At 38.8% G+C, this 23,729-nt stretch overlaps 1 protein-coding gene across 5 annotated transcripts in view; it reads left to right on the top strand.

Annotated features, from left to right (window-relative positions):
• The window catches only part of grid2 (glutamate receptor, ionotropic, delta 2), a 587,880-nt gene that overhangs the window by 496,392 nt on the left and 67,759 nt on the right, over positions 1-23,729 (top strand). For all 5 annotated transcript variants that reach the window (XR_015776434.1, XM_088076650.1, XM_088076651.1 and 2 more), the window contains exons 12-13: positions 8,415-8,553; positions 16,771-16,966. Coding sequence is in view for 4 of the 5 variants with exons in the window: in XM_088076650.1 (XP_087932776.1) it covers positions 8,415-8,553; positions 16,771-16,966 (335 nt within the window). In the remaining variant the exon portion in view is untranslated. The remainder of the gene's footprint in view (positions 1-8,414; positions 8,554-16,770; positions 16,967-23,729) is intronic.

The raw sequence follows: 23,729 nt of genomic DNA, 5'->3' as shown, positions 1-23,729 counted from the left end.
ACTCAGTAGTATGACCAACACAACACTGGATACATTCAGCATATATACTGTTCTTTCATGCAGGCCAGGCCTGTGTGTTTTCATGAAATACGATGAATCAATGTATGAATATAATCGAACATAATAGACATAATAGAATATTAGAACTTGTAACTCTAAGCCCTGTAAACATGTAATATAATCATCATAACTCAAATAAATCTGAAAAATAACAACAAAGTGCCACAGAACAGCAGGCCTGCTGTGTGAGCATTAATATCTGAAAAATAAATATCATTATAAATGATCCTCAGTCAGTTTTGTAACAAATCACACTAATGTGCACACTGACTCATAAACATGCTGTTAACCATTCCTGTTCCAGACTGTGCTCTGAATTGCAGCATTTATTCATGGACAAGCTGAAACCTGCACTGTACGTTAAATACAACTCGACTGCTTTACTGTTAATTTCTCCTGTGCTCTGCTCAGCAACACCTATCTGCTCTGACCGCATCCACCATCGTCACTCTTTCTTTTGCTCGACCACACCTTGCTAATCACACACTGCACACTGAGCTATGCTAATCTTAAAACCATGTAATGTGTAAACATGTGGACTGCATTTAAACCTTGCCTCGGCCATTTTCTCACAGTACGACTGCGAGCAGCAAAGCTCGAGCATAGTTGTTTTCATCATTAACGCTCATTTGCATTTGTCATGTGGAGGACACGGCAGCATGTGTGCACGTGTAGCACACAGGGTCAGCTGTTCACGACTGTCCAGTTATTATTTTATTTATTTTTTGTAGCTTTTGCCATTTGAAAACTGTGTTTTATTTGATCTCAATGTCAGTGTGAATGTGATTATCAACCCTAGTTACTTCTGTTATTCTCTTTTTTGGAAAGGCCAACCTAGTCAACTACTGCTGTGATAGGTACAGCTGTTCAAAAACCATAAGATGGCTAATACCGTTGACAGACAGGCATGTAATTTTTATTCCATTTCATCCAACTGTTATTATGCCTAATGGCAGCTGGAGTCCGTACATGACTTTGTGATTCAGCTTTTAAAACAGAGACGTATCCTCTCTTAATGTCATCGAAAAATGTCAAATCTTTTTTTTACCTTCAACATCATCAATGCTTAGTTCCCTGACCCAGTGCAGCACTCCCTATTTTTTCTTCAATTTCAAATATTTTTCACATTTCTACTTCTGATTTGTACTTTATGTTACACCAACGCTATGGTCCTGCCCTCACAGAGACCAGCTCTGCAAGTGGGTTTTCACCTGTTTGTTGTAAATCTACCACTGTACCACTCTGCAAAAAATGTCCTACAGCAAGATACTTTCCAGGGCTGTGAAAGAATAAAATTGTCCAAATTGTAGGGAAAAAAAGTTACATCATTTTGTGGCAAGATTGCAGTGATTCCAACTGGGAGCTGACATTAGCTGAACATATTCCAGCTCTCCTTTCCTCGTTTAAAAAGCTCTAATGAACTCCTCTGGTCTTCTTTCATCCAAGAAAAACTGGAGTGTGATGCTGTAACTTTGAAGAGGAGCCTCAGAACAGTTGGCAACGGGAATGTAGATTTTAAAAAATGATTGAACGTTTGATAGAAGTGGATTTCCAGAGTGTGTGGACAGACACCGTGAATTCTCCTCACTGTCTAAAGTTGTAGAGAGGAAAGCAGAGAGCGAAGGAGAGATTGATTATTAAAAAATGCTGCTGCTGTTGTGAGAAGAGCCACACATCTACACAAGCACCTCTCACCACACTCCAGAAAAATAAACTTGTGACTGAAGGTGCTTGTTTACATTGACAGAATGCAGTGAAGGGTGAAGTGGTCTTTGTCTGTAGGCCGTGCAGAGTAGCAGACTTAGTCCTTGTCCAGCCACTTGTTCTAGCACTTGACCCTCTTTGACTCATTTACACTGAAATGTGGATGTTTTCCTGATAGAGATTCTTCTTTCCTGGTAGAGAAACTTCTCTGTGAGGCTGCCATATTCCTCTTTTGTTTCCATGCAGATTTTCTGTCAAAACACCTATATATAACACAACACTGGCTGTATTTAAAGTCAGATCAGAAGTTGGTTACTGTGTTATGGCCTCATGTTTCAGTGTTGTAATTATAGTTGAAACTGTAGTTAATTATCAACAAATTGACTTGAAAGATGCAAAAGTGATTTATGCTTCCAGAATGGAGGCAGCTAACAACAAAAGTATCTTATACATTCACTCATGTTATATGTTATACTCCCCTTTTTCATGTTGTAGCTGGTGATCAGGTTATACAAAAATGAATTAATGCTGATGCCATTATTTCTAGGGAGGCGCAATAATACAGGCACATTATTTGTATTGGCCGATATTGGCTTTAAAATGAACTACTGGAATTGGAAAACATGCTTTTTTTATTGCAAAATGAATGAATATTACATGCTTTGAGAAGCATGGGGCTTGTCTTTCGAAGAGCTCATATTGTTGCAGTCTGGACTGCTCGCCAGTGGTGTTGTGGTTGTAAATGAGGTGGGTGTATTACTTTGTAGATTATTGAGGAAAAAGTGGGCACACTCTCCTGTATATTCCAATGGATTTTTGGCAGATTTTTGCATATACTGTAAATGGCCAGAAGGAGAGGTGAGTATACCCTCCACTAAACCACAGCTGCTCACATTTTTATTTCTGCATCATCTGTACATTATTCTGGCATTGCATGCACAAAATCAACATAAAAGGCATAACCAACAAAATGATTAATGCGTAATGATAGTTTATTGTTGCTGTAATGCTCTGCCATTTCTTTACCTAGAGATGCTAGTATTCAAAACATAAAGTTCAAGACATAGACTGTTACACACACATCAAATTAAACTAATTAATTAAAGTACAACATAGTGGGACTTTTAGTTCCTCATAATACAATGTAAAATATATCATTAGCACGCTGAGGGTTCATTACTCTCAGTCATCTAGTAGAAGATACAAAGACACCACTGACCGCGATGACTTACCCTAAACAAGTGCACACTCAACTCAAAGACCAAAAAAGTAACAAAGTCATCAAATGTCTCACAAATGCCACTAGAAACGTAGCTTGTCACAACTTGTTCCACTTTCTTCAAAAAATGTCTTAGCCTTTCACCCCATCAGATTTAGTGCATGCATACACACAGAATCAAGGGCATTTGGCCCAATTATGTTCTTCTCTGATTAGATTGTCCCAAAACTGAGGGATGAGGGTCATATACGTTCCTCGTATATCTGAGGAATAGGAGTTTTGCTAGATATTTGTACAGCTTCCTAAAAAAGCAGATCAGTTACAATTAGGACATGTGTAATGATCTCAATAATAAGTTTTTATCATATAAACCATGTTACCATAATACCTGTATTACAGTTATTTGTTTGAAGCAAGTTAGTTCAGATTAAACTTGAACAAAATTGTAGTTTCTCTATATTGCAAGATTTTATTATAACTAATCATGTTTTTCTGCTCTTTTTCCAGTCCGTTAGTCATCCGCTCAAAGTATTCTGGATTATCTTTCTCTTGGCTTTTATTCTTCTCCTTGTTCCCTTTTTCCTTGGGACTCAGTGACACACTCATCTGTGTTTTGTGTGTTCATTTAGCTACATGAGCCAAAAGGCAGGAAGATAGGAGATGAGAATTAAACCAGAGATAGAGAGAATGTCTGAGAGAATCTTTTAATAAGAACAGAGAGGATTAGAAAGAGGTGGAAGGACTAATTAGCCAAACTGCTTAGCAGCAGGAGTGGGAGACTGCAGCCTGTGTAGCTGTGTAGTGGTACCGGGCAGCTCTCAGATTTTTGGAACTTTATTAATGTTAAACCCAGCGTTACTAAGAAAAGACTTAAAGGCGAAACAATATGGCGTTAAAATAAAATAAAAAATTAAAAAAATAAAATGACTTAATGCGTCCTGGAATTAAGGAAATATACTTTAAAAATATAAAACACGGCATATACTTGCAAAATGTTTTGCAATGAAACGGCGCATTTAATTTTGATTTAGAGCCCCTATTTCGAATGGAATCGGACGAAATAGAGAAACACTGTTTGCCTGCAGCTACAGGGGAACACAGGAGAGAATGAAAGGGGAAACATAGAGAGACATGGTGGTGAGATTGGAGAGCTATATCGAGGGGACACAATAGGGTGCCTTTGAAGCTGCCAAGCTGACATCCACAAAAGCTGCTTCATGCTAGCAATGCCTCCTCTGAAATTCATAAACATGCACACATGCAGATGGCGACACACACACCTTCTTACCTTTGACAAGAGTTTTTCAGGAATGCAACCATAGGAACACTTGAAAGGTGCCTTGAAGAACGCCTTGAACAGAAGCTCTTTTCTTCTAAGTCCTGCAGAGAAAAGTCAGCATTGGCTTTGTTTCATAGTCCTGGTTAGCTTCATTGAAAGAATCCCTACAGAAGAACAGTTAACTTATTCAAACAGTGATTTTACTCGGTTGTCAACACAATCAGCAGCCCCCCACAGTCAACATGATCACTTTTTAGTGATTATCACTGTCAGTTGAAACCAAGCGGTCACCCCCAGGGCTGAAAAATGAAGCCAACACAGAAGTGCCAAAAACTCTTGTTCCATGAAAAGACTATTTGAGGCTGACTCCAAAAGTGAGTCAACCTCCATGTTAAAATACCCAACTTTACAACAGAAATTAAAATTTTTAGGACTGCCCCTTCAAAGTGATTCGAATCATCAGTCGGAGACCTCTTATTCAACTGAAATTGCTTCAAGTTAAGTAGTCTTTTTTTGCCGGTGCAGTGTATTTGTGGGGATGTTTTGGTCCCCAGATTTTGTTGCGGAGTGAGCGCTCTGGACCTTCATGCTAATCTTTCATACAAAACACTGGTAACATGCAGGCAGTGAGTGACACGGAAGAGATACTTGGCACAGAGCCAGAGAGACTGCTCCTCCGCTTAGAAGTGGTGAGATTACTGCTCACAGTAAGTTATTAGGCTGCAGTCTCTGGCTTTTGTTTGATATCTAGCGTTGGCAGAAAAATGCTGACCCATTGTCTGAATACAATATAGTGTTTTGAAAGATTGCTCATGTTTCTGCACTTGCCAGGAAAAAAGATGTTGCACTTGTGTCAATGAGCAGCAGTATTGTCATCAAGTCGAAGTAGAAGCAGACTTGAGAGTATATCACTGACAGCAGGGAACCTGTGTGTGTGTGTGTGTGTGTGTGTGTGTGTGTGTGTGTGTGTGTAAGGTACAAACCAAGTTGGTGAGATAACAACTGCAAGACATCATTGATGTAACTTAGATAAACAAGAAATACGTTTTACTAAAGTCTTCAATATCAATAACAGAAGCGTTAACGCCAGACCTTATCGAATGGCATTGGGGCCCATTTAATACTGGGTTTCGGTACCCATCCCTACATAGTCCGGACTCAATTGCTCACCAGCTTGATGGGTTCATTGACTGGCTGTATTCCTCCTCAGTGGTGACATCCATCTGGGTGTGTTCTCCCGTCTGAAAGATGGCTTTCAATAGCACAGTATAAAGGATGCTTCCAGTGATACAGTACACTCAAGTATGAGTACTGATGCGCTGAAAGTACCCAGTTTATACAATGTTTTAATACATCAGTGATGCGTGACTGTAGATGCACAAATATTTAATGTCCTGTACTTAATAAGAGGGTGATGTCACTGCAGCACCATAGTGGATATTTAGTTTTAATTTTCCACACAGCAGTCCACTGGGCCAGCTCTCCCCATGAGAATTCAGTCTTTTCGTGATGTTGTCGATGTGTCACATAAATGGCCAGTAGTTGTTAGTGATGCTTGAAAGGTAAATACCAAAAACTACCTGTGCTTTTTGTTAACTAAGATGAGCGTCGAGTGAGACAGACACTGACAGCATGAGAGGAACTTAAATTATTGTACACCTTAGTATTTTAGCAACATTTTAAAAGCTCTAGGTCCGTAGCAAAGTACGTGTCTGACATTTCGTCCCCTTTAAAATCAATGCCAGGCCAGTCTTCAAATAGACAGTGTCAAGAGCCTTTTCATCCCACGTCTCAGTGTTAAGTTAGTTTTATTGAGCTTCATGAATCCAAGTTTATATATCTTACAAGGATGTTACCTCCGTCTCTCCTCATCTGACTCTCTCCCTCACACACGCACAACCTATTCAAAGAGACTGCTGCTGTTGATCTTGATTGGATTTTGACATTGTCCAGAGATGGAGAGAACTGTAAAGTATCAAAAAGAAACCCAACAAAAGTCTGGCTACCCTCAGATTTTGGGACATTCAGATGTCAGAACTCCACAGAGTCATTTTCCCAGCTGTATTAAATATTCTATAAAAGTCACTTGTGCAGCCAGAAATCAACATGAAAATTTTTCTGAGACTCGACAATAGCTTTTTTTCTGGTAACTTAATCGGTCTTCCATGGATATTGCTAGCATGAAGCCCAAAATCCCCAAATACCTTCCGCGGGTGGAATGATTCACAAAGGTCATGTTTTAAAAGCTGTTGAAGTCCAAGATACTGCAGTCACGGTTTGGCATATATTGGACACTTTTGGCAGCCTATGTTATGAGAAAAAAAGCATCTCTGCCCGCCGGTTGCATTTATTCCTGGAAAAGATTCAATTCATCTTCCGGCTGGCATATTCACAGTAATTTCTCATGAATAGTAAACTGCATGAACTCTATCAAAACTATTATTTACATATTTATTATATTTTAATTAATTGCCTGTATTCTGTGTTTTTTCTCTGAAACCTATTTGTTGCAAAGGCAGATACTTTGTATTATGTTCTATGTGTATACAAACATTAGAAAGAAATACACACAAAACATAAACTCACAACTTAATAGAATACACCTAAACATTGTAGGTTTTTATCCACATTTGAACTTGCTTTTTTTCTGTTATTTTTTGATTTGTCTTCAGTTCAAGAGATGCCAATCTTGGTGAGAATACCTGATAAAGAAAAAAAATGGCACATTAAATGAAAAGAAGGATTTCATAACCTCAGTGCTGTACATGTGCCTCTGCAGGGAAAACACTCAAACAACCATGAAGCGCAACACATTTTAAAAGCACACCCCAGGGTTCCTTAAAAGCATGCAGCATCAACGGTAAGCAACATGGAAGTAAAGACACGTGCATTCACATAAAGCAATTATTTCAACTGAATACGTAGTGTACAGTACCATACATTACTATGCCATCAGGCTCCTGATAAAGCTTCATGTCAACAGCAAATGTATTGCCTGAAGAAAACAGATACAGTAAACCCAAAGAGAACGTGAGAGACATAACATATTTGAATTAAATCAAATGTTATATGAGATGCAGAAATATCTTTGAAAAGACTATGGCAGAAGCAGGAAAACAGCAGAGAAAGAGAAAGGGCTCAAAATCAAATGAACATGGGATTACGTATGTATGATATGTTAATGAGTCTGGACTGGGGGAAGTGGGAGCGAGGAGAGCGCCATCAGTTGGTCTGAGCCAACACTACAATGGTCCCCTGCTACAAGGATGAATGAGGCTAATTTCTAACGGGTCTCAATAAAGGCAGTGAGGAAGAGCTCACTGGCTGCAAATTAAACATTTCTCTGTGCGTCTCAGTGTATGTGTATGATTAGCACAATAGAAAAGCCAAAGATAAATGTGAGCTATTTTCTTTCGTGGTAAATACACAAATGATTTTTTTTTTTGCAATGAGCAGGGTTAGAGTGACAGCCTTCTTCAAAGTTCACAGAAAGCCAAGGCATTTAGCTTTTTAGTGTAGCACAACACGATTTCAGAGCACAAAGCCACAAAAGCTCTGTACAACACAAGACGGGGATAAAGAGGTTTTATACATGAAGACGGACAAGCCACTTTTCATTGTAACATGCTCCAGGCAGCATTAGATCGTAATGGGAAAGCCTGACATGCATTTACACATTCTTTTCAGATTGATCAAGACGTTCTTCAAGATAATTTATTGCGATGGCACGTTACATTTTTCAGCTTCTATCCAAACAGTAATGCCTGCCGGCGTTTTGAGAGTTATTGTATATTAAGACATTTCCAGGGAGCTGCAGACAGTATGCACAGGCCACCTTTACCTCAATATATAAATGTTATCTATTTCAAAGATGTAGCAAAGATGTGTGATTTTGATGTCTCTCTAAAAGAGCATAGATTGAATTCTCTGCAGTGTATCCCACTTTATGCCGCCATGTGAAAATCAGATCTGTGCCAGAGCATCAGATCAGATCTGTTAATCCGAACATAATCTTCCAGGATGCGCTCTGCTGTTTTAACAGCTTTTCCTCCTGCAGCTAAGAGTTGCTTGTATGCGTTGATGAGATGCCTTTTCTATCTTTTTGTCTGTGACTAAGCATTTGTTTAAATGTCTTTCTTTATGCCGTTCTAGGTGGAGAGGTTCCCTACACCACTCTCGCTACGAGGATGATGATGGGCGTTTGGTGGATGTTTGCTCTTATTGTCATCTCCTCGTACACGGCGAACTTGGCAGCCTTTCTCACCATCTCACGCATAGAGAACTCTATACAGTAAGTATTCAGTAGATTCTGTCCTCTGTGGCTGCAACCATGCTGGCTTCAAGTGTTGGTTCTGTGGCTTTAATTTCTAGAAAAAACTGTGTTTCAACAGTGATACAAGACTTGAGATCCTTCAGAGGCCCAGTGTGTAAGATTTAGGGGGATTTAGTTGCATCTAATGTTTTTTTTACCCACAGCCAAATTATCTGCGGAAATTACCTGCAGAGATCTCTTCCTCTCCAAAACAAATGAATGTGATTTAAACTGGTAAAAACACCTCAATTTAGCAGTTTCACTTTACAAATCAATGTTTTTCCTACGCTGTTCAACAAGTCACACACAAGCCTTAAGCTCAGCACCTCCTAATGAATGGTCACTTTTTTCTTTTTCGTTTTTTTTTTCTTTTGTTTTCCTGATTGAGTGACCTTTTTTCAGACATTAGGGGGTTTTACTGGGTGTCAGATTATCCACAGAGGTCTCCTCCTTTCCAAAACAAACAGGCTCTGTGATTTAAACCAGTAAAAACAGCAATAAATAAATAAAATAAAATAATGAATAAAAACTTTTCCAAAACTGCTTGAAACTGTGAAGGGGGCTGCTGACAACGGTGGCCAACGCAAAACATGTGAATGCCCCTTATCTGGAGTCAGTGTTTGGTTTGTCCACTCTGGGCTACTTTAAAGTCACGGCTGTGCAACATGACAATCTCTGAGGACACTGGCCCTTTAACTATATTTATTAAATTTAGTTTAGTTTACTTTAAAGCTGTGTGTCGCATCTACACAAATGCACAAGCACAATGCAATTATGCACACACACGCACACACACACACAAACACAAACACACTTAAGCTTACTCACACCTAGTTTGTGTGTAGCTGTGTGTGCATGACAAATTGTTTCTAACACACAGAGACACACTGCAGTCTTCCCTAGTGTGCTTGATTATTGCTCGGGGTGGAAATCCATTCTACCAGGCAGGTGTAATGTACGAGAGGCAACACACACACACTCACACACATACACAATTACTTCCCTATCCTTTCCATCCCTCCCCCTCCTTCACACCATCGTAGGATAGTAATTTCCTGTCTGCCTCAAGTTTGGATCTGTCACTGCGTGTGTGTGTGTGTGTGTGTGTGTGTGTGTGTGTGTGTGTGTGTGTGTGTGTGTGTGTGTGTGTGTGTTTCCATTGATGAAGATACGGAGAAACACAGGGAGAGAGAGAGAGGGGCCAAGTGTAAAAGAGAGTAAGAAGAGAGTGTTTTTGCATATTCCTCTCAGGTTGGGGCAGAGAATATATGTCAGGGCAACTCACAAAGCCCTCAACTCTCATTTAGCCCCAGCACTCACACACTTACACACACATTATTTTCCTAAGCTCTGTGCCCTCTGTTTATCTATCCTGGTGATAATATGTTTGCTTGCTTCTCTCCTGGTGGCACAAGGAAACGCTCATCTCTCATTGGACTAATCAGCATGCCGAAGCATCCGCTATGCCCGGCAGTGCCACAGTTAATTGTGCTTGGCTTTGGAATAAACAACATTTATTTCTCTAAATCTCATCACTATCTGTCTCTTAATTTGTTTCTGTCAGTTTGTCTCTCCGTCGTTCTCGTTCTCCCTCTCTTTTCTGTCTATGGCAGACCTCCTCCTTTATTCTAAACTATACTTTTGTCTCCCCTCTTCTCTCTCTCTCTCTCTCTATTTTTCCACTTTTTTCAAACTCCCTCTGTCTAGTCCCTTTGAAAATGTGTAGAAAGAACCACTTTTCGTATTTGCTTTTTTGTCTATTCTTTGTTGTTTTTTCACATAAGTTTGCTGTCATTAATGAGTGCTTCTCAGTTTACCGCTTCATTCAGCAACCATTGAGCTAATTAAGGATTTCCATAAATTTTAATGCATTATCTTTAATGCGCTGACTCTTCTGGGGTCATTAGTGGCATAATTGCCACCTAAACAGCAGCACCCACATGGCCTTGGGTCTCCAAGGTGGCTGAGTGGGTGCTGAGAGGGAAAACACCCAAAACAAACTGAAAGGAATCGTAAAGCATAACAAAAACTTTAATGGAGAGATGAAGAGAGAAGCCGAGCGTGGAGAAATGGAGGATTGTGATGTTGTGATTAGCGTGCACTTTTATCTGATGAATACTTGATTAACATATTAGGCAGATGGAACGAGAGCAAATGGTTTTGTGACTGACTGATTGAGAGAGTGAATTTGTTAAGTATGGAAAATGCGCAGACAGGAAAGAAAGAGAAGGCTGGGGAAGGATGGAGGCAACGCTCGTCTCTGTGTCTCAGTGAGCCGTCAGGACAGACAGGGTTTTTAAGTATTAATGCCCTTGTTTCATCCTGGAAATGAAATAACAAGTGAACGTTCAGAACCCTCTCTGGACTATTTCACGCTTGGATGTTTTCCCTCAATTTCAGCGTGAATCCTTTAGGAAAACAGTGAGGGATGGAGGAGGAGAGTGGCAAAGAGAGGGAGCAAGAGAGCAACATACAAGGAGAGAGACAAAATGCTATAAATGTTACAAAGAGGGGAATGTGTGGAAGAAAGGATGAGACAGATTAAGACAAAAAAGAGGGAGGAGAGAAGCTGGGAAAGAGTGTGGAAAAACGAGAGTGGAGAGTGGCATGGAAGCAGAGGGGGGGGAGAGTTTGGGTAGTGGTGATGAGTTAGAATGAGAAATGGATTTTGGAGGGGGAAAAATGTGAGAAAAGAGGTGGCACCTGTTGAGAGAGGAAGGAGTTGAAGCAGAAGAATCAGTCAGGATGGAAAGATTGAAAGAGGGACGAAGGGATTTAGGGTAAAAAGCTCCCAGCAGCACAGCTGTGTCATATGTTACGGTAACTTACGATTGCTAATTAAGTCAGTCGGGAGTTATTTGTGTGTATCTGAGCATCATAGAGGATGATGATTGTTCTGTATTTGTGCAGAGTATGACAGCAGTGCTCTCATTGGTCAGCTGCCCATTTGGCTAATTAATATTTTACATTTTCTAAAAGGCCATGATGTCAAGCTTTACCGTCACACGGTCACTTTATCGCCCTCTGTTGTTGAGAAAGGGATTGTCACAGCACCATCTCTTTGACCATGCAGGGTATAATCAGTGGAGAAATAAGTGCTGAGGTCCTTCCTTGAGTAAAAGTAGAAATACGACAAAAATTACTCTGTTATAAGTTATAGTCCTGTACTCAAAATATTACTGAGGCAAAAGTCCATAAGTATTATCAGCAAAGTGTGCTTAAAGTATCAAAATACCTCATAATGAGGAACAGCTCATTCAAAAGGGTCAAGTTGAGTATGATGGAAAATATTATTCTGTTTTTGTTACTAGTAAATACAAGTACAGTAAGCACTTGTTGATGTTGTAGTCTGTCAACGCGTGGGCACTTTTTTTGAGTCTCTACCATGGCTGAGTAGGCTACATATATAAATGCTTTCCTTTTCTGTCTGTTTATATTATTTTAATTGATGTTTTTACCCACTTTGTTGTGCTGCAGCTTACAGTCCAGCCATGAATAAAGTACATCAAAGTATTTTGGCCATGTTTCAGTCAACAAACATGCTCATCTTAATAATTACACAGATCAGTATAAAAAATCCAGTTTTAAGTGGAACAGATTGAGGATTTGTGGCTGTGTTTTAGTTAAAAACTCATCCATCTTAATAATTATACAGATTAAAAATTAATAATTCAATTATGAATAAGATAGGCCTAGATATGTAGGTGACTTTAACTGTGTTTTTGTGAAAAATACAGTGCTGTTCCTAATTATCATCTACTTTCTGTCTATTTTATGTCTGTTAGCCTGTAAACAGGAGCATTAACTCCTTGCAAGGTGTTTTATTTTGAAAATTGTCTGGATGCACCGCTGCTTGACTTCCTGCCTGGTACTTTCTGCTTTGTGCAGCTTGAAGCGACTGCTTCTAAAAGGATGATGTTTCCCTCTAAAATCTAGTGGAGTAAAAGTATAAAATATCATAAAATAGAAATACTCAAGTACAGCTGAATTACCTCAAAATTGTAAATAAGTAAATTTCTTTCATCACTGGGTATAATACTGGTATAAGGTATATACAGTAGTACATAAGCAAACTATTCCAAGAGCCCAAAATAAACATCTGACATCTAATACTTCAATTATACAACAAGAAAAATGGTGTGTGCGTGTGTGTATGTATATATGTATATACATATATATATATATATATATATATATATATATATATATATATATATATATATATATATATATATATATATATATATATATATATATATATATATATATATATATATATATATATATATATATATATATATAAAAAAAGTGGGTCCAAAACTCCTCCACTATTTACACTTAATGCAAATATGATCAAACCTTCAGCAGCATTAAAGTCTAACTAGCCTACTCTAAAGACATGTTTAGCTGTTGTTATTGTCTGAGGAAAAAGAAAAAAACTCTTTGGGTTTTGGCATTAGTTTGCACAGATTGTTTGTTGTTGAAGGTTGCACAGCTGTCTGCATTGCTTCAACAGCCATTTGTTAAAAAGGTAATGAACTGATCAAGGCCCTACTGCCTTTACCCAAATTAATTTCCCTGCAGAATAATGGAGCCAAGATCATCTTTGTCTTTTGGCTTTTGAAAAAAACAAAAGGCCATCTTTCGACTCTCTACAAGTACTTGTGAAATAGTTTGCCGGTTTACCTATTTATAACATCTGATGTGGCATAGCAACCCATGGCTTTCAAGCAAAATAAAAGATAGATAAAATAACAGCTAAAACACAAAGTTGTAAGCAAAAAGGTTAGACAGATTTTAGCTTTGTATTACCGATAGATTTAAGTGCAGATGACCGAATATAAACATGTACACACATTGATCACACACACATGCAATGATAGATATAGTAGTATACAGTATACAATGATAAACATGCAATTAATATATATCTGTTCGCTCTTCTTCTCTCTCTCTCTCTCTCTCTCTCTCACTCTCCCCCCTCTCGTTCTCTATCTCACACACACTCACACACATTTGTCACAGGATACATTCAGCTGCTGTTCACTCCATTTACTTGCTCATTGAGCTGCTCAGGAGTAATATAATTGGTTGCAAAATGAGCTAGCATACACACAGAACAGAGAGGCAAGTGTGTGCAAGTGCATTAACACATGCACACATTAGATTCACACAAAAAAAAACAAAATACAATTAATCACTTAAGTCACATGTGCATCTGCATAAGACAACATACACAGAGTAATACATCTGGAAACGACCAATGTTTGTTTTTTTTAATGAAAATCATTTAAAAGCGTTTTATTGAAACAAAATATTGTAAACACCTCTTATGCTGTCTTTGTTTTTTGGCCAATCCATATTTTCTTCCTTTCATTTAAGATGAAATCTTTCCATATTTCTGTAGAAATACTGAAGGTTATATAAAGTAACATTCACACTAGTGCATTGTAGCCACAGCAGAGGCTACTCTTTACAACCATCTTCACCTCTTTGATCAACAAAATAATAACTTTAGAACAGGATGTTCTGTATTTCAGAGATATCAAAGGGTGAACATTTGGTACCGTTTTCCCGTCCCCCATACTCTATAGTGAGCATTTTGGAAAGACACCTGCACCACATAATTCCCTTCTAATATTTTGCGCTATAAGGTTGTTTTGGTTTTTCTTGTCAAAGTTGGGTGCTTTTATGGAGGTTAAGTCACTATGAACTCGTTTTAATCATGATTCTTTTTGTCTCTTAACTCAATTTTAACACATGACATATTTCTCCCTCTCTCTGCCTCCTACACATGCTTACACCATTAAATAACGAGCCCAGAGTTACTGCTTAAACCAATTCACAGAGGGGGAATCCTGGTCAAAGAGTGTGCTGACAGGCATACATATTCACAGGGGAGTAGTGGGGAGGGGAGATTATTAAGGCCAAAGATTAATTGACGGCAATAAAAGATTCATGTGCACGGCAAAGTTCATTAAAATCTTCAAAGGGTTTTTTTCGTTTTAGACGGGGTCAGAGAGATAGTTGAGGAGCTTGTGACCCTCCATAAAACGTCTGGATGTGTTATTTTATATGTTTGCGTCTGAGGGACCAGCCCTGTTATAATGCAGACTGTACCTACTTATATTTGTGCCCATTGTTAAATCTGCTTTGTGGGTGTATTACAACAGAATTAATGAAGTAAGATACTGTTCACTTGTTCTTCATTAAGCAGGACATGTTGAGTGTTTTTGTGTGCATGTTTTGTTTCACAAATGTGTGTCTCTCAAATCCATGGGTGGTATGTAGCAGCCATTTAACAAACAAACAGTAATTAGTTCCTGTAATGGTTCTCCATTACATTTCTCGGCGGCCAAACTCTTTGAGAGGCAACCCAAGCACTGTTGCATTATAATTAACAATAGCTTGTGTATTCCCCCAGAGGTGGCAATTTATGGGTGAGGGGTAGAGCGAGAGAGAGAGAGAAAAAAGAAAGAGGACTGACTGACTCGTGCTCTTTTTCATTTCAAATTTGTTGTGAGTGTCTCCCTTTTTCTTGATATATTTTATATAAAATGTATAAAGTAAGCCAAGCCATCTTACTCAGCATTGTGAGCCATGTGCCACCTTAGCTACTTTCCACCCCCATTTTTCTCACATTTGTTGGTCATGTCCAGTTCCCATTTTTCTGTTTTTATTCCATGTCAATTACATGTTGCCAACTCCTACTGTTGGCCTGTGGAGAGTTAAGATCCAAATCACTCAGTTATGGGTAAGAAATCTTGTGATCCGCTGTACAGCTGGCCACTTCATGAATGCTCTATGTTCACTGTCCAATGCCCGCCCCTGCAGACCTAATCAGCTCTCACTGGGAGTTACCAAGACAGTAACAAAGGCTTGATCATTCACCGTATCCCCTCGTGCAAACAGTGCAGAGTCAGAATCACCACTGTTAGAGATTTAATCTGGGTCGCTGGATGAGCAAATGCTTTTAATCCTTTCCTTCTTTCACCCCTGTGTTGAGAGTTTTTCTTTTGTTTGTTTTTATAAGTATAATTTTATCCAAGTGCACAATTAAAAATGATGGCTTAGTTTTAGAATACAGGCTGACGTATAAAATAAAGCTTCCAGGATAATGTGAGTGAATCTCCTGTGCAGTATAAGCAAGGCACAGCTGCAGGGCTGCTGACTAACCAAGTTTCTATGCACTCTGACCTCTGTAAATTTTATTGCATTATCCCAACACTAGTAAACATTACAAGCTTAACTTAGTTGTGCATCTACGTGAACTAACTCTTTTCAGCACTTGAAAAGAAAAGTGAGGTAATATGTTAGAATGGGGTCATATTGGTTTGGTTTCATAACCGTGGGCCAGCCGTGTCTCCCAGAAATTACGTTTATTTGCAACAAATTTGAAACATCATAAGCATTTGGAGGGAACATTTTTTTTTTTTTTTTTTTTTAACATTATGATGAAAAGTATCTGGCCACTCTCAAAAATGTTGTGAAAATATCAGCAAAGCATCTTTCAGTTATCAGTAAAATATTCACTAATGGTGCATTTCAGTTGTTTTCTTACAAAATTGGCAGTCTTGCAATACAGTATCCACTCACAGTGACTACAGCGTTATTGTTTTTGTTAGCATTTTGGCTAAAATTAAACCACAATCATGATCTTGCATTAACCAAGGTGGTTTACTTTCCTAAACATAAGAGAGTAGTTCTGATGCCCGCCATCCTTATGTACAGTATGTGGTACATGAATGTAGTGTTTGTTACCTGAATATAATCCAGGCAACAAGTACCTTGTCACAACAGTGTAATTAAGAAAGCAGTGCAGTAACATACAGATGTAATTTCTCGAATTAAATTGGCAGGTTCATTGAGAGGTTCATTCCAGAGCCATGTTACAAAGTGTCATCATTACAGTAGATGAGATGGCAGTTTCCTGTGGTTTACTGTGGATACTTGTTGCACAGAGAGAATGCTGTTAAAACATGGCATTGCCTCATCCATAACAACGACAGCCACCAAAGAACAACTGAAAGGTGACTGCAGAATCACCACTGCAGTAATACCCAGGGGATGAACTGAGTCCCGTGTGTGATGTGAAGCTGACTATTCAGGCAGAGTCTGAGTGATGCTTACAGTGAATGGATGGCTGGAAACAATGTGAATACTAACTCTTTTCACCACTTGTCTCTCTCTCTCTAGGTCCCTCCAGGACTTATCCAAGCAGACAGAGTTGCCTTATGGTACAGTGTTAGACTCTGCAGTATACGATCAGGTGCGCTCCAAGGCTATGAACCCCTTTGAGAGAGATCCCATGTACTCCCAGATGTGGCGGATGATTAACCGCACCGGAGGAGGAGATAATAATGTTGAGGAGTCAAAAGAAGGCATTCGCAAGGTAAGGCTTTACTTTTTTAATTAGTTGTCAGTTCCAAACAAAGGACAGCTGACACATGTAAAATCACTGTGGTCAGTAAAAAAAAAACATTGTAGTCGAATAGACTGTCGTGATGCGTCTTGAATACGAGACCAGGTGCAGAATAGCAGAATCATCATAGCAATTATTCATTACTTGGTGCAAAGCATTCATATTCAAGACATCATTTGCCAACATCTGACCTTGTCACTTGTCACTTTTAAGAGCCCACCAAAATTATTTAATGCATGTAATAATTTTGAATCAAATTCAAGTCTTTTTAACAAATTGTCAGTGTTACAGATCTTTCAGAAGGTGTACTTCAAGTGACAGTTAACCAATCATATTAAACCTCTTAGTTAGGGAATCAAATTAGAATTCCTCAATATCAGCATTTACTGTTTACTTGACAAGACAATATTTAATAGTATTAGATGACATTTGCCCTGAAAACCTGAGGAGTTTTGTGGTTTTGTCACACTGAAAGAATTGTCATGCATCATTGCTCTTCAGAAAGCAATTTCACTTGAGAGCATTGATGCCCAGCATTATGCTGAATGTCCAGACCAATAAGTCATGTGAAGAAGACACAGCACACTGTGTGCGTTACATGCACATCACAGTGTATTTGATGTAGGATACCAGTAAGGGGTGATAAACAAATGTCTCCTGCAGTAGAAGCCGCAAGCACATGTATTTGTTTAGCTCTTTATGTCCTGAAATTCAAATATATACCAAAACACAAGGTTCTACCAATGCAGAAGAAGTTTTCATGCTTTTGTCTCAGCCTGAGTTTCATCTCTTCCTTTTATTATGCCTCTAGAGTCATTATGGTTTTGGGTTGTCAGTCCATCTGATTCTTGTGAACGTGATATCTCAAAACAATTTGAGTGCAAATTTGGCACAAACATCCACTTGGACTCAACAGTGAGCTGTTTAGATTTTGATGGTTTTAGGTGAAAACTCAAGTTCAAAGTGACCTTGTTTCTCATTCTTGTGAACGTGATATCTTAAGAAAGTCTTGAGTGAATTTTCTTCAGATTTGCCACCAACCTCCACTTGGACTCAAAGATGAACTGTTTAGTTTTTAGTGGTCACCATGACCTTGTGTCCATCTCATTCTCATTAATGGGATATCTCAAAAACACCTTGAAGAAATTTCTTTAAATTAGCACAGTTCCTTTGGATTTACCAATGAATTGAATCTGTCTCATTCTCATGAATGCGATACCTTAAAAACACCTCAAGGAAATTTCTTAAAATTTGGCACCAATGGCCACTTATACTTAACGATGAACTGATTAGATTTTTGCAGTCAAAGGTCAAGGTCACTGTGGATTCACTTTGGTTCCGTCTCTTTCTTATAAACACATTTTTCAAAAAGTCCTTCAGGTAATTTCCTCAAATTGGGCGCAGATGTCGACTTGGACTAAAAAAATGAACTGATTCAAATTTGGTGGTCAAAGGTCAGTGTAACCTCACAAAACCCCATTTTGGCTATAACTCAAAGTTTCATACACTAGTTGTGACAAAATTACACACAACTGTCTAATAAAATAAAATAAAATGATGACGCAATTACTTTTTTTATCCTAAAGAACAAAGCTAAACTAAACCGTGACATCAAATTGTTCTGCAAAAACACTTTTCTAGCCATTATTCAATATCGGTAACATTTGGTGCATTTGGAGATTTGTGCATCCATATCTTAGGATATGTAGTTTCTTTGCAACATTGTTATGGTGACATATGAGTGTGGAAGTTGTTTTTGTTTTTATAATTTTGCTAATAGTATGCTATACACTATTCTGGTGAAATATGTGTGTTTTTTAAAATCATTATATTTGGTGCACTAACTCAGTTTTTCTGATGTTGTGTCAGCACAAGAAGGAATTTTGCATCTTCCTATAAGTCTTCAACCTTGATTCATACTGTATTTAATGGTTTGCAGTATATCCTTAATGTACACAGCTCAGTCTCAGTCCTGTTTTGATATACAGCTCATGCTGCAGGGTCCTCTGTGTTGATAGGGGATAAATCTATCTAAACGATGTTAACGATACACAGATAACGCGCGCATGGTTAAATACTTAATTCCCATGGTGATTACCCAGCATCATAAATACCTGACTGCTGCATCTCATTTGCACGCACCCCACTTTCTGGTTGCATCGCCCTTCTCTCCTCCATGGAGGGTCTCACTTTATCCCTCCTCCCTCTAGAATATATTAGACTTGAACCGAAGCCAACATTGGAAGTGTTGGAAGTGTTGGGAGGAGTGATTAAAGTGGCGGGTGGTGTTTTTAAAATGATGAGATAAATGCAGCGCATAACAGCACATAAGCACACAACTATTAACACTTCCTCACACACACTGGTTGTTGACAGAGGTGTTTATTGAGCACGTATGACTTATCGGTACTGTGTCCAGGATCATGTATTTCATTTATTGCTGAAGAGAGCAGTGTGTTTAAATTAAAAATACATTTATCCTCTTGATTACCAACTTGACACAAGCAAAACACATAGTCTGATAGAACTGAATTGGCATGTCTGCTTTTATGCGTCCATGCTGGAGATACGCATTATGTTTTCACGTTGTCCGTCTGTCCCATTCTCATGAACACAATATATGTCAAGAACACCTTTAGAAACTTTTTTCAAATTTGGCACAAACATTCACTTGGACTCAGTGATGAAGTGATTAGATTGTGGTGGTCAAAGGTCAAGGTCATTATAACCTTGGATCCGAATCATTTGAGCTAAAGCGGTATCTCAAGAAGGCCTTTTACAAATTTCTGAAAAATTTGGCACGAAAGTCAAAGTGTATTCAAGAATGAACTGATTAGATCAAAAACATGTTTTTGGCCATAACTCAAGAATTCATCTGCTAATTGAGAAGATATGTCACACAAATGTCTCATAGGATAAAATGGTGAAGTGATGACATTTTATATCCTGAAGGTCAAAGGTCAGCTTCACTGTGGCATCATAATGTTGCAATGCAAAAACACTTTTCTAGCTGTTATTCAGTGTCATAACTCGGGAACAGAAAGGAAGACATATGGTCAGATACTGACTTTGTGACACTGATCCTGGATTTCCCATTTCTGAAATTGTGGAGATTATATTGATCCATTGTAACTGACTTGCACCAAAACAATCTAGACTGAAAAATAGCATTACAGTTAACTGTTACTTTAAGAGTATCATCAACTAATCACAAAGTAGTTTTAAAAAACTGCCCATTTCCCAATAAATTCACACATTTCTGTGAAAATCCTACAATGTTGCCATTTCAACATAGAGTAAAAACATGTCAATATTTCAACCTCATGGCATAATATAGTTATATTGGTGTTATATTAGTATATATAACACCAATATAGTTATATATAGTTATATTGGCACCAAAAACTAAATTCCTCTGAAATGACCGAAAATAGTTTTAAAATAGTTATAGTTAAAATAGTTCTATAATCTTAACATTTTAGGTGCAAGACTGCTGAAAATTGGAGGTTAGAAGCATGAGGTAGTGAGCATGGAGCCAAGTCATTATCATATAGCAGCATAGTACAGACGGGTAATGTCCTCACAGTGTCATTTGTTAACATTGTTGGATAGGCTGAGGAGCTAAAAACCATGTTGAAAAGTGTTGTAACTGTAATTTATGAGGTAGCTTTGTGTTTTATTACGATATCTACTACCAGTGTGTATACAATCTGCCACGTCAACAAGACCAAAGTTGCGCTCTATGTTGTTTTCCACTGATCAGCTACAGGGAGTGGTAGGAAAAATCAGTTTCACACTGTGTGCACATCAGTGCCACATCACAGCGTCCAGAGGTGACTGCAGTATCACTACAACAGCAATATCGATCATCTGAGTCTCCAGCATGGTGTGGAGCTGATTATTCACACAGAGTCTGCATGATGCTTACAATAAGTGCATGAGCAGAGACACTGACAGACATCACGCTGTTGGGGAAAAGCACCAATCTGCTTCTTGCTAGCTGACTAGTGGGACCATTGCAGTCAGACCAAAAAGAGGATGATCTGATGAGAAATACATTCAGAGTACATGTGGATACTGATTGGAGTGTCATAAACAGGATGCCTCACTGACTGCTCTAAAGAAGGATCACCCCCACCCACTCCTCTGCTCACCTCTATAATTTAAAGTATTACATATTCAAAGCAATTAAATACACTATATGATTATGCAAGAAAATAAGTAACTACTAAATTACATATGCAGTGCAACATACATGATTGACACTTCACTCAGCCTTCCTGTGGGCTGTCTGACAAAGACATTTCTAGTAGTTGAATATGCCTGTAAGCGCTGTTGTTAGTTGCTGGGTGAATGTGTGGCTAACTGCACATTACTCAGCTCATTACTTGCTAGTGATGGTTGACTGATTAGCATACACATCCACACAAGTATGGGCAGTACAACAGTATTAAGTGAATAGAAGGAATAATGTGCAATTCACTTTTTTTTTTTTTTGAATATGTAACTGGAAAGTGCAATGGCAGTAGTGATAGTAAGATAAATTGGAAATTTACAGCGAGAGAACAATTGTTCTGTTGCTACTTTGCATGAAGTGTGTTATGGCTACTGATATACATGTCAAGGAGCTATGTTTTAAGGCCCTGACACACCAAGCCAACAGTGGGCAGCTGGTCCATGTTGGGCTGTTGGTGTGCGTCTGTCGCCCCAGTCTTTGCATTGTGTCCTTCACCACTGACTCCTGCTGGCTTTTTTTTCAGTCAATTCAGCATGTTAAATCAGCGTCAGATACAGCGAAGCCTTTCTGTTAATGAAATCACTTAGTTCAGCTCAGTGCAAGACAATAAAAAAGGGGAAAAACGGGCTAAAGAGGGAGTGAGATTGAAACAAACGTGTTATGTAAGGTAAGATTATTTTTCTTTAGCTGCTGAGTTCTTTAGCAGAAACATTTCCTGATGGTTTGTGTTATTATTCACTGGAGCATAAACTTTGCTCTTTTAACATTGGATAGTGTTGTTAATGTGCTAAGGGGCTAACTAGTGTCACAGTGGTCTTCAGGTTTCCCTTTGTGAGTAATAAAAGTTATTTCTTTTTATGCAGCCACAGAACGTATGTTCTGGTTGGCCGCTGGCTGTATTCTTTGCGATGTCGTGTAACTTTTTGCCTGAGACGGCGTGAGGCGATGCAACAGTTGGCTGTCATCACCGCTAGATCTTTGATGTCTGTTTGGAGTCTCTGGGCCTTTTTGCCTTTATGGCTCTTTAAGTAGCCACTGGCCCAGAAAGGTCTGTGATGAGTAAGTCTTATAAAAAAGGTTACATTTCAGTAGCAGCAGAGTGAGCAGGCAGGAGTGACAGGCGACAGCACTGCATGAAGGGCTGGTCATACGCAGGGTGGAGAGGATCTGGTTTTTATGGATAAATTCTACATGACAGAGGTGACACCTCCAGAGAGGCAGCAAGCAATGCACAGCAGCAATGCGCGAAAACGCAAGACCTTCCCCTCTGACTGTGTCTCTCTTGATTTGATTTTTTTTTTCCTCCCCTGCATCATTTTTGCTGCACTGCCATTTACATACAAATGTCTGCGTTCCTGTCCTTCTGTGTTCTGATACTACTGTTTCCCCATCCTCACCACCCTCTCTAAATTTTTCCCCTTCTTTTTCCACGTCTCTTTATATGATTCCCTTTCTGCGTCTTCCTCTTTCTGTCTGTCAGTCTCTTCTTCATCGAAATCGTGTTAGAGGCTACAGGGTGCACTCTAGTGGTACACTGATGCCCGTCCCTCTCTTTTAGCTGCATTGACACAAGCTGATGTTTTCTGCTGCAGTGGCACCATCAGCGACTCTGTTGCCACGTTTGATTGTAATTCTTAACCTCCAGAAAAACTCAAATTGTTCTATTTAATGATTCCTTAACACAGTGCTATAAATGTAAACTTAACTCCAATTCACTTAGTCAAGTACCAGTTACATTTAATACTCTGTGTATAAAATAAATCCTCCTTTCAGAGAAAATTGCTAAGATATAATTTACCTTGGAGCTTCTCACGTAGAGAACACAAGAGCTGTGAAAGGCTACAGTATGATCTCTTGTTCTCAGTTGCTTTTCACAAAGTCTGCTACAAGGAGATATATTAATGAAGCCCAAATTCACTTTTAAACACCTAATGGCTAGCAAACTGAAACGACCACTTACAAAAATTCCTTCAAAGTAGAGACTGTCCTCTCATAACATATCACGCTTTCAAATATATTTGAAAGCCAGTGAACAGTACCTGGAATAGTATTTTTGAGCTGGAGGCTATTTGGAAGGCCATGATGTGATTAACAGACCCCATGAGTCAGTCAGACTCAGACATCTTTTGTTCTCTGTCTCCGTTTGATTTATTTGGATGTGTTTGTCTTCTTCAATCCAGTCCCTTTGCTATGTTTGATTCCTATGAGGTTAAGAACTTGATATATTTTTCCCCTTAGTGTCATGCTCTCTCTGTCTCTCTCTCTTCCTTCCCTGCTTTCCCTCTCTCATTCTTTCTCTCAGGCCTTTTCTCTTTCACAATAAACCTCTTACTCCTCTCTGTCACCATCTTCTCCTGTGCACTATGGATTTCTTCCTTTTCAGTTTTGATCCCCTGCAGCAGAATAATATTATATGTCAGGATGGGTCAGTGTCTGAGCTGTCTGTGGTATCACTCACACACAACCATACACGCATTGCATACACACACATACACA

The sequence above is a fragment of the Plectropomus leopardus genome, chromosome 4 (genome assembly GCF_026936395.1).
Source record: "Plectropomus leopardus strain MGB_pleo_1.0 chromosome 4, ASM2693639v1, whole genome shotgun sequence".
Classification (NCBI taxonomy): Eukaryota; Metazoa; Chordata; class Actinopteri; order Perciformes; family Serranidae; genus Plectropomus; species Plectropomus leopardus.
Note: the sequence above shows the minus strand (reverse complement) of the source record. Positions and strands in the feature narration are given on the sequence as shown.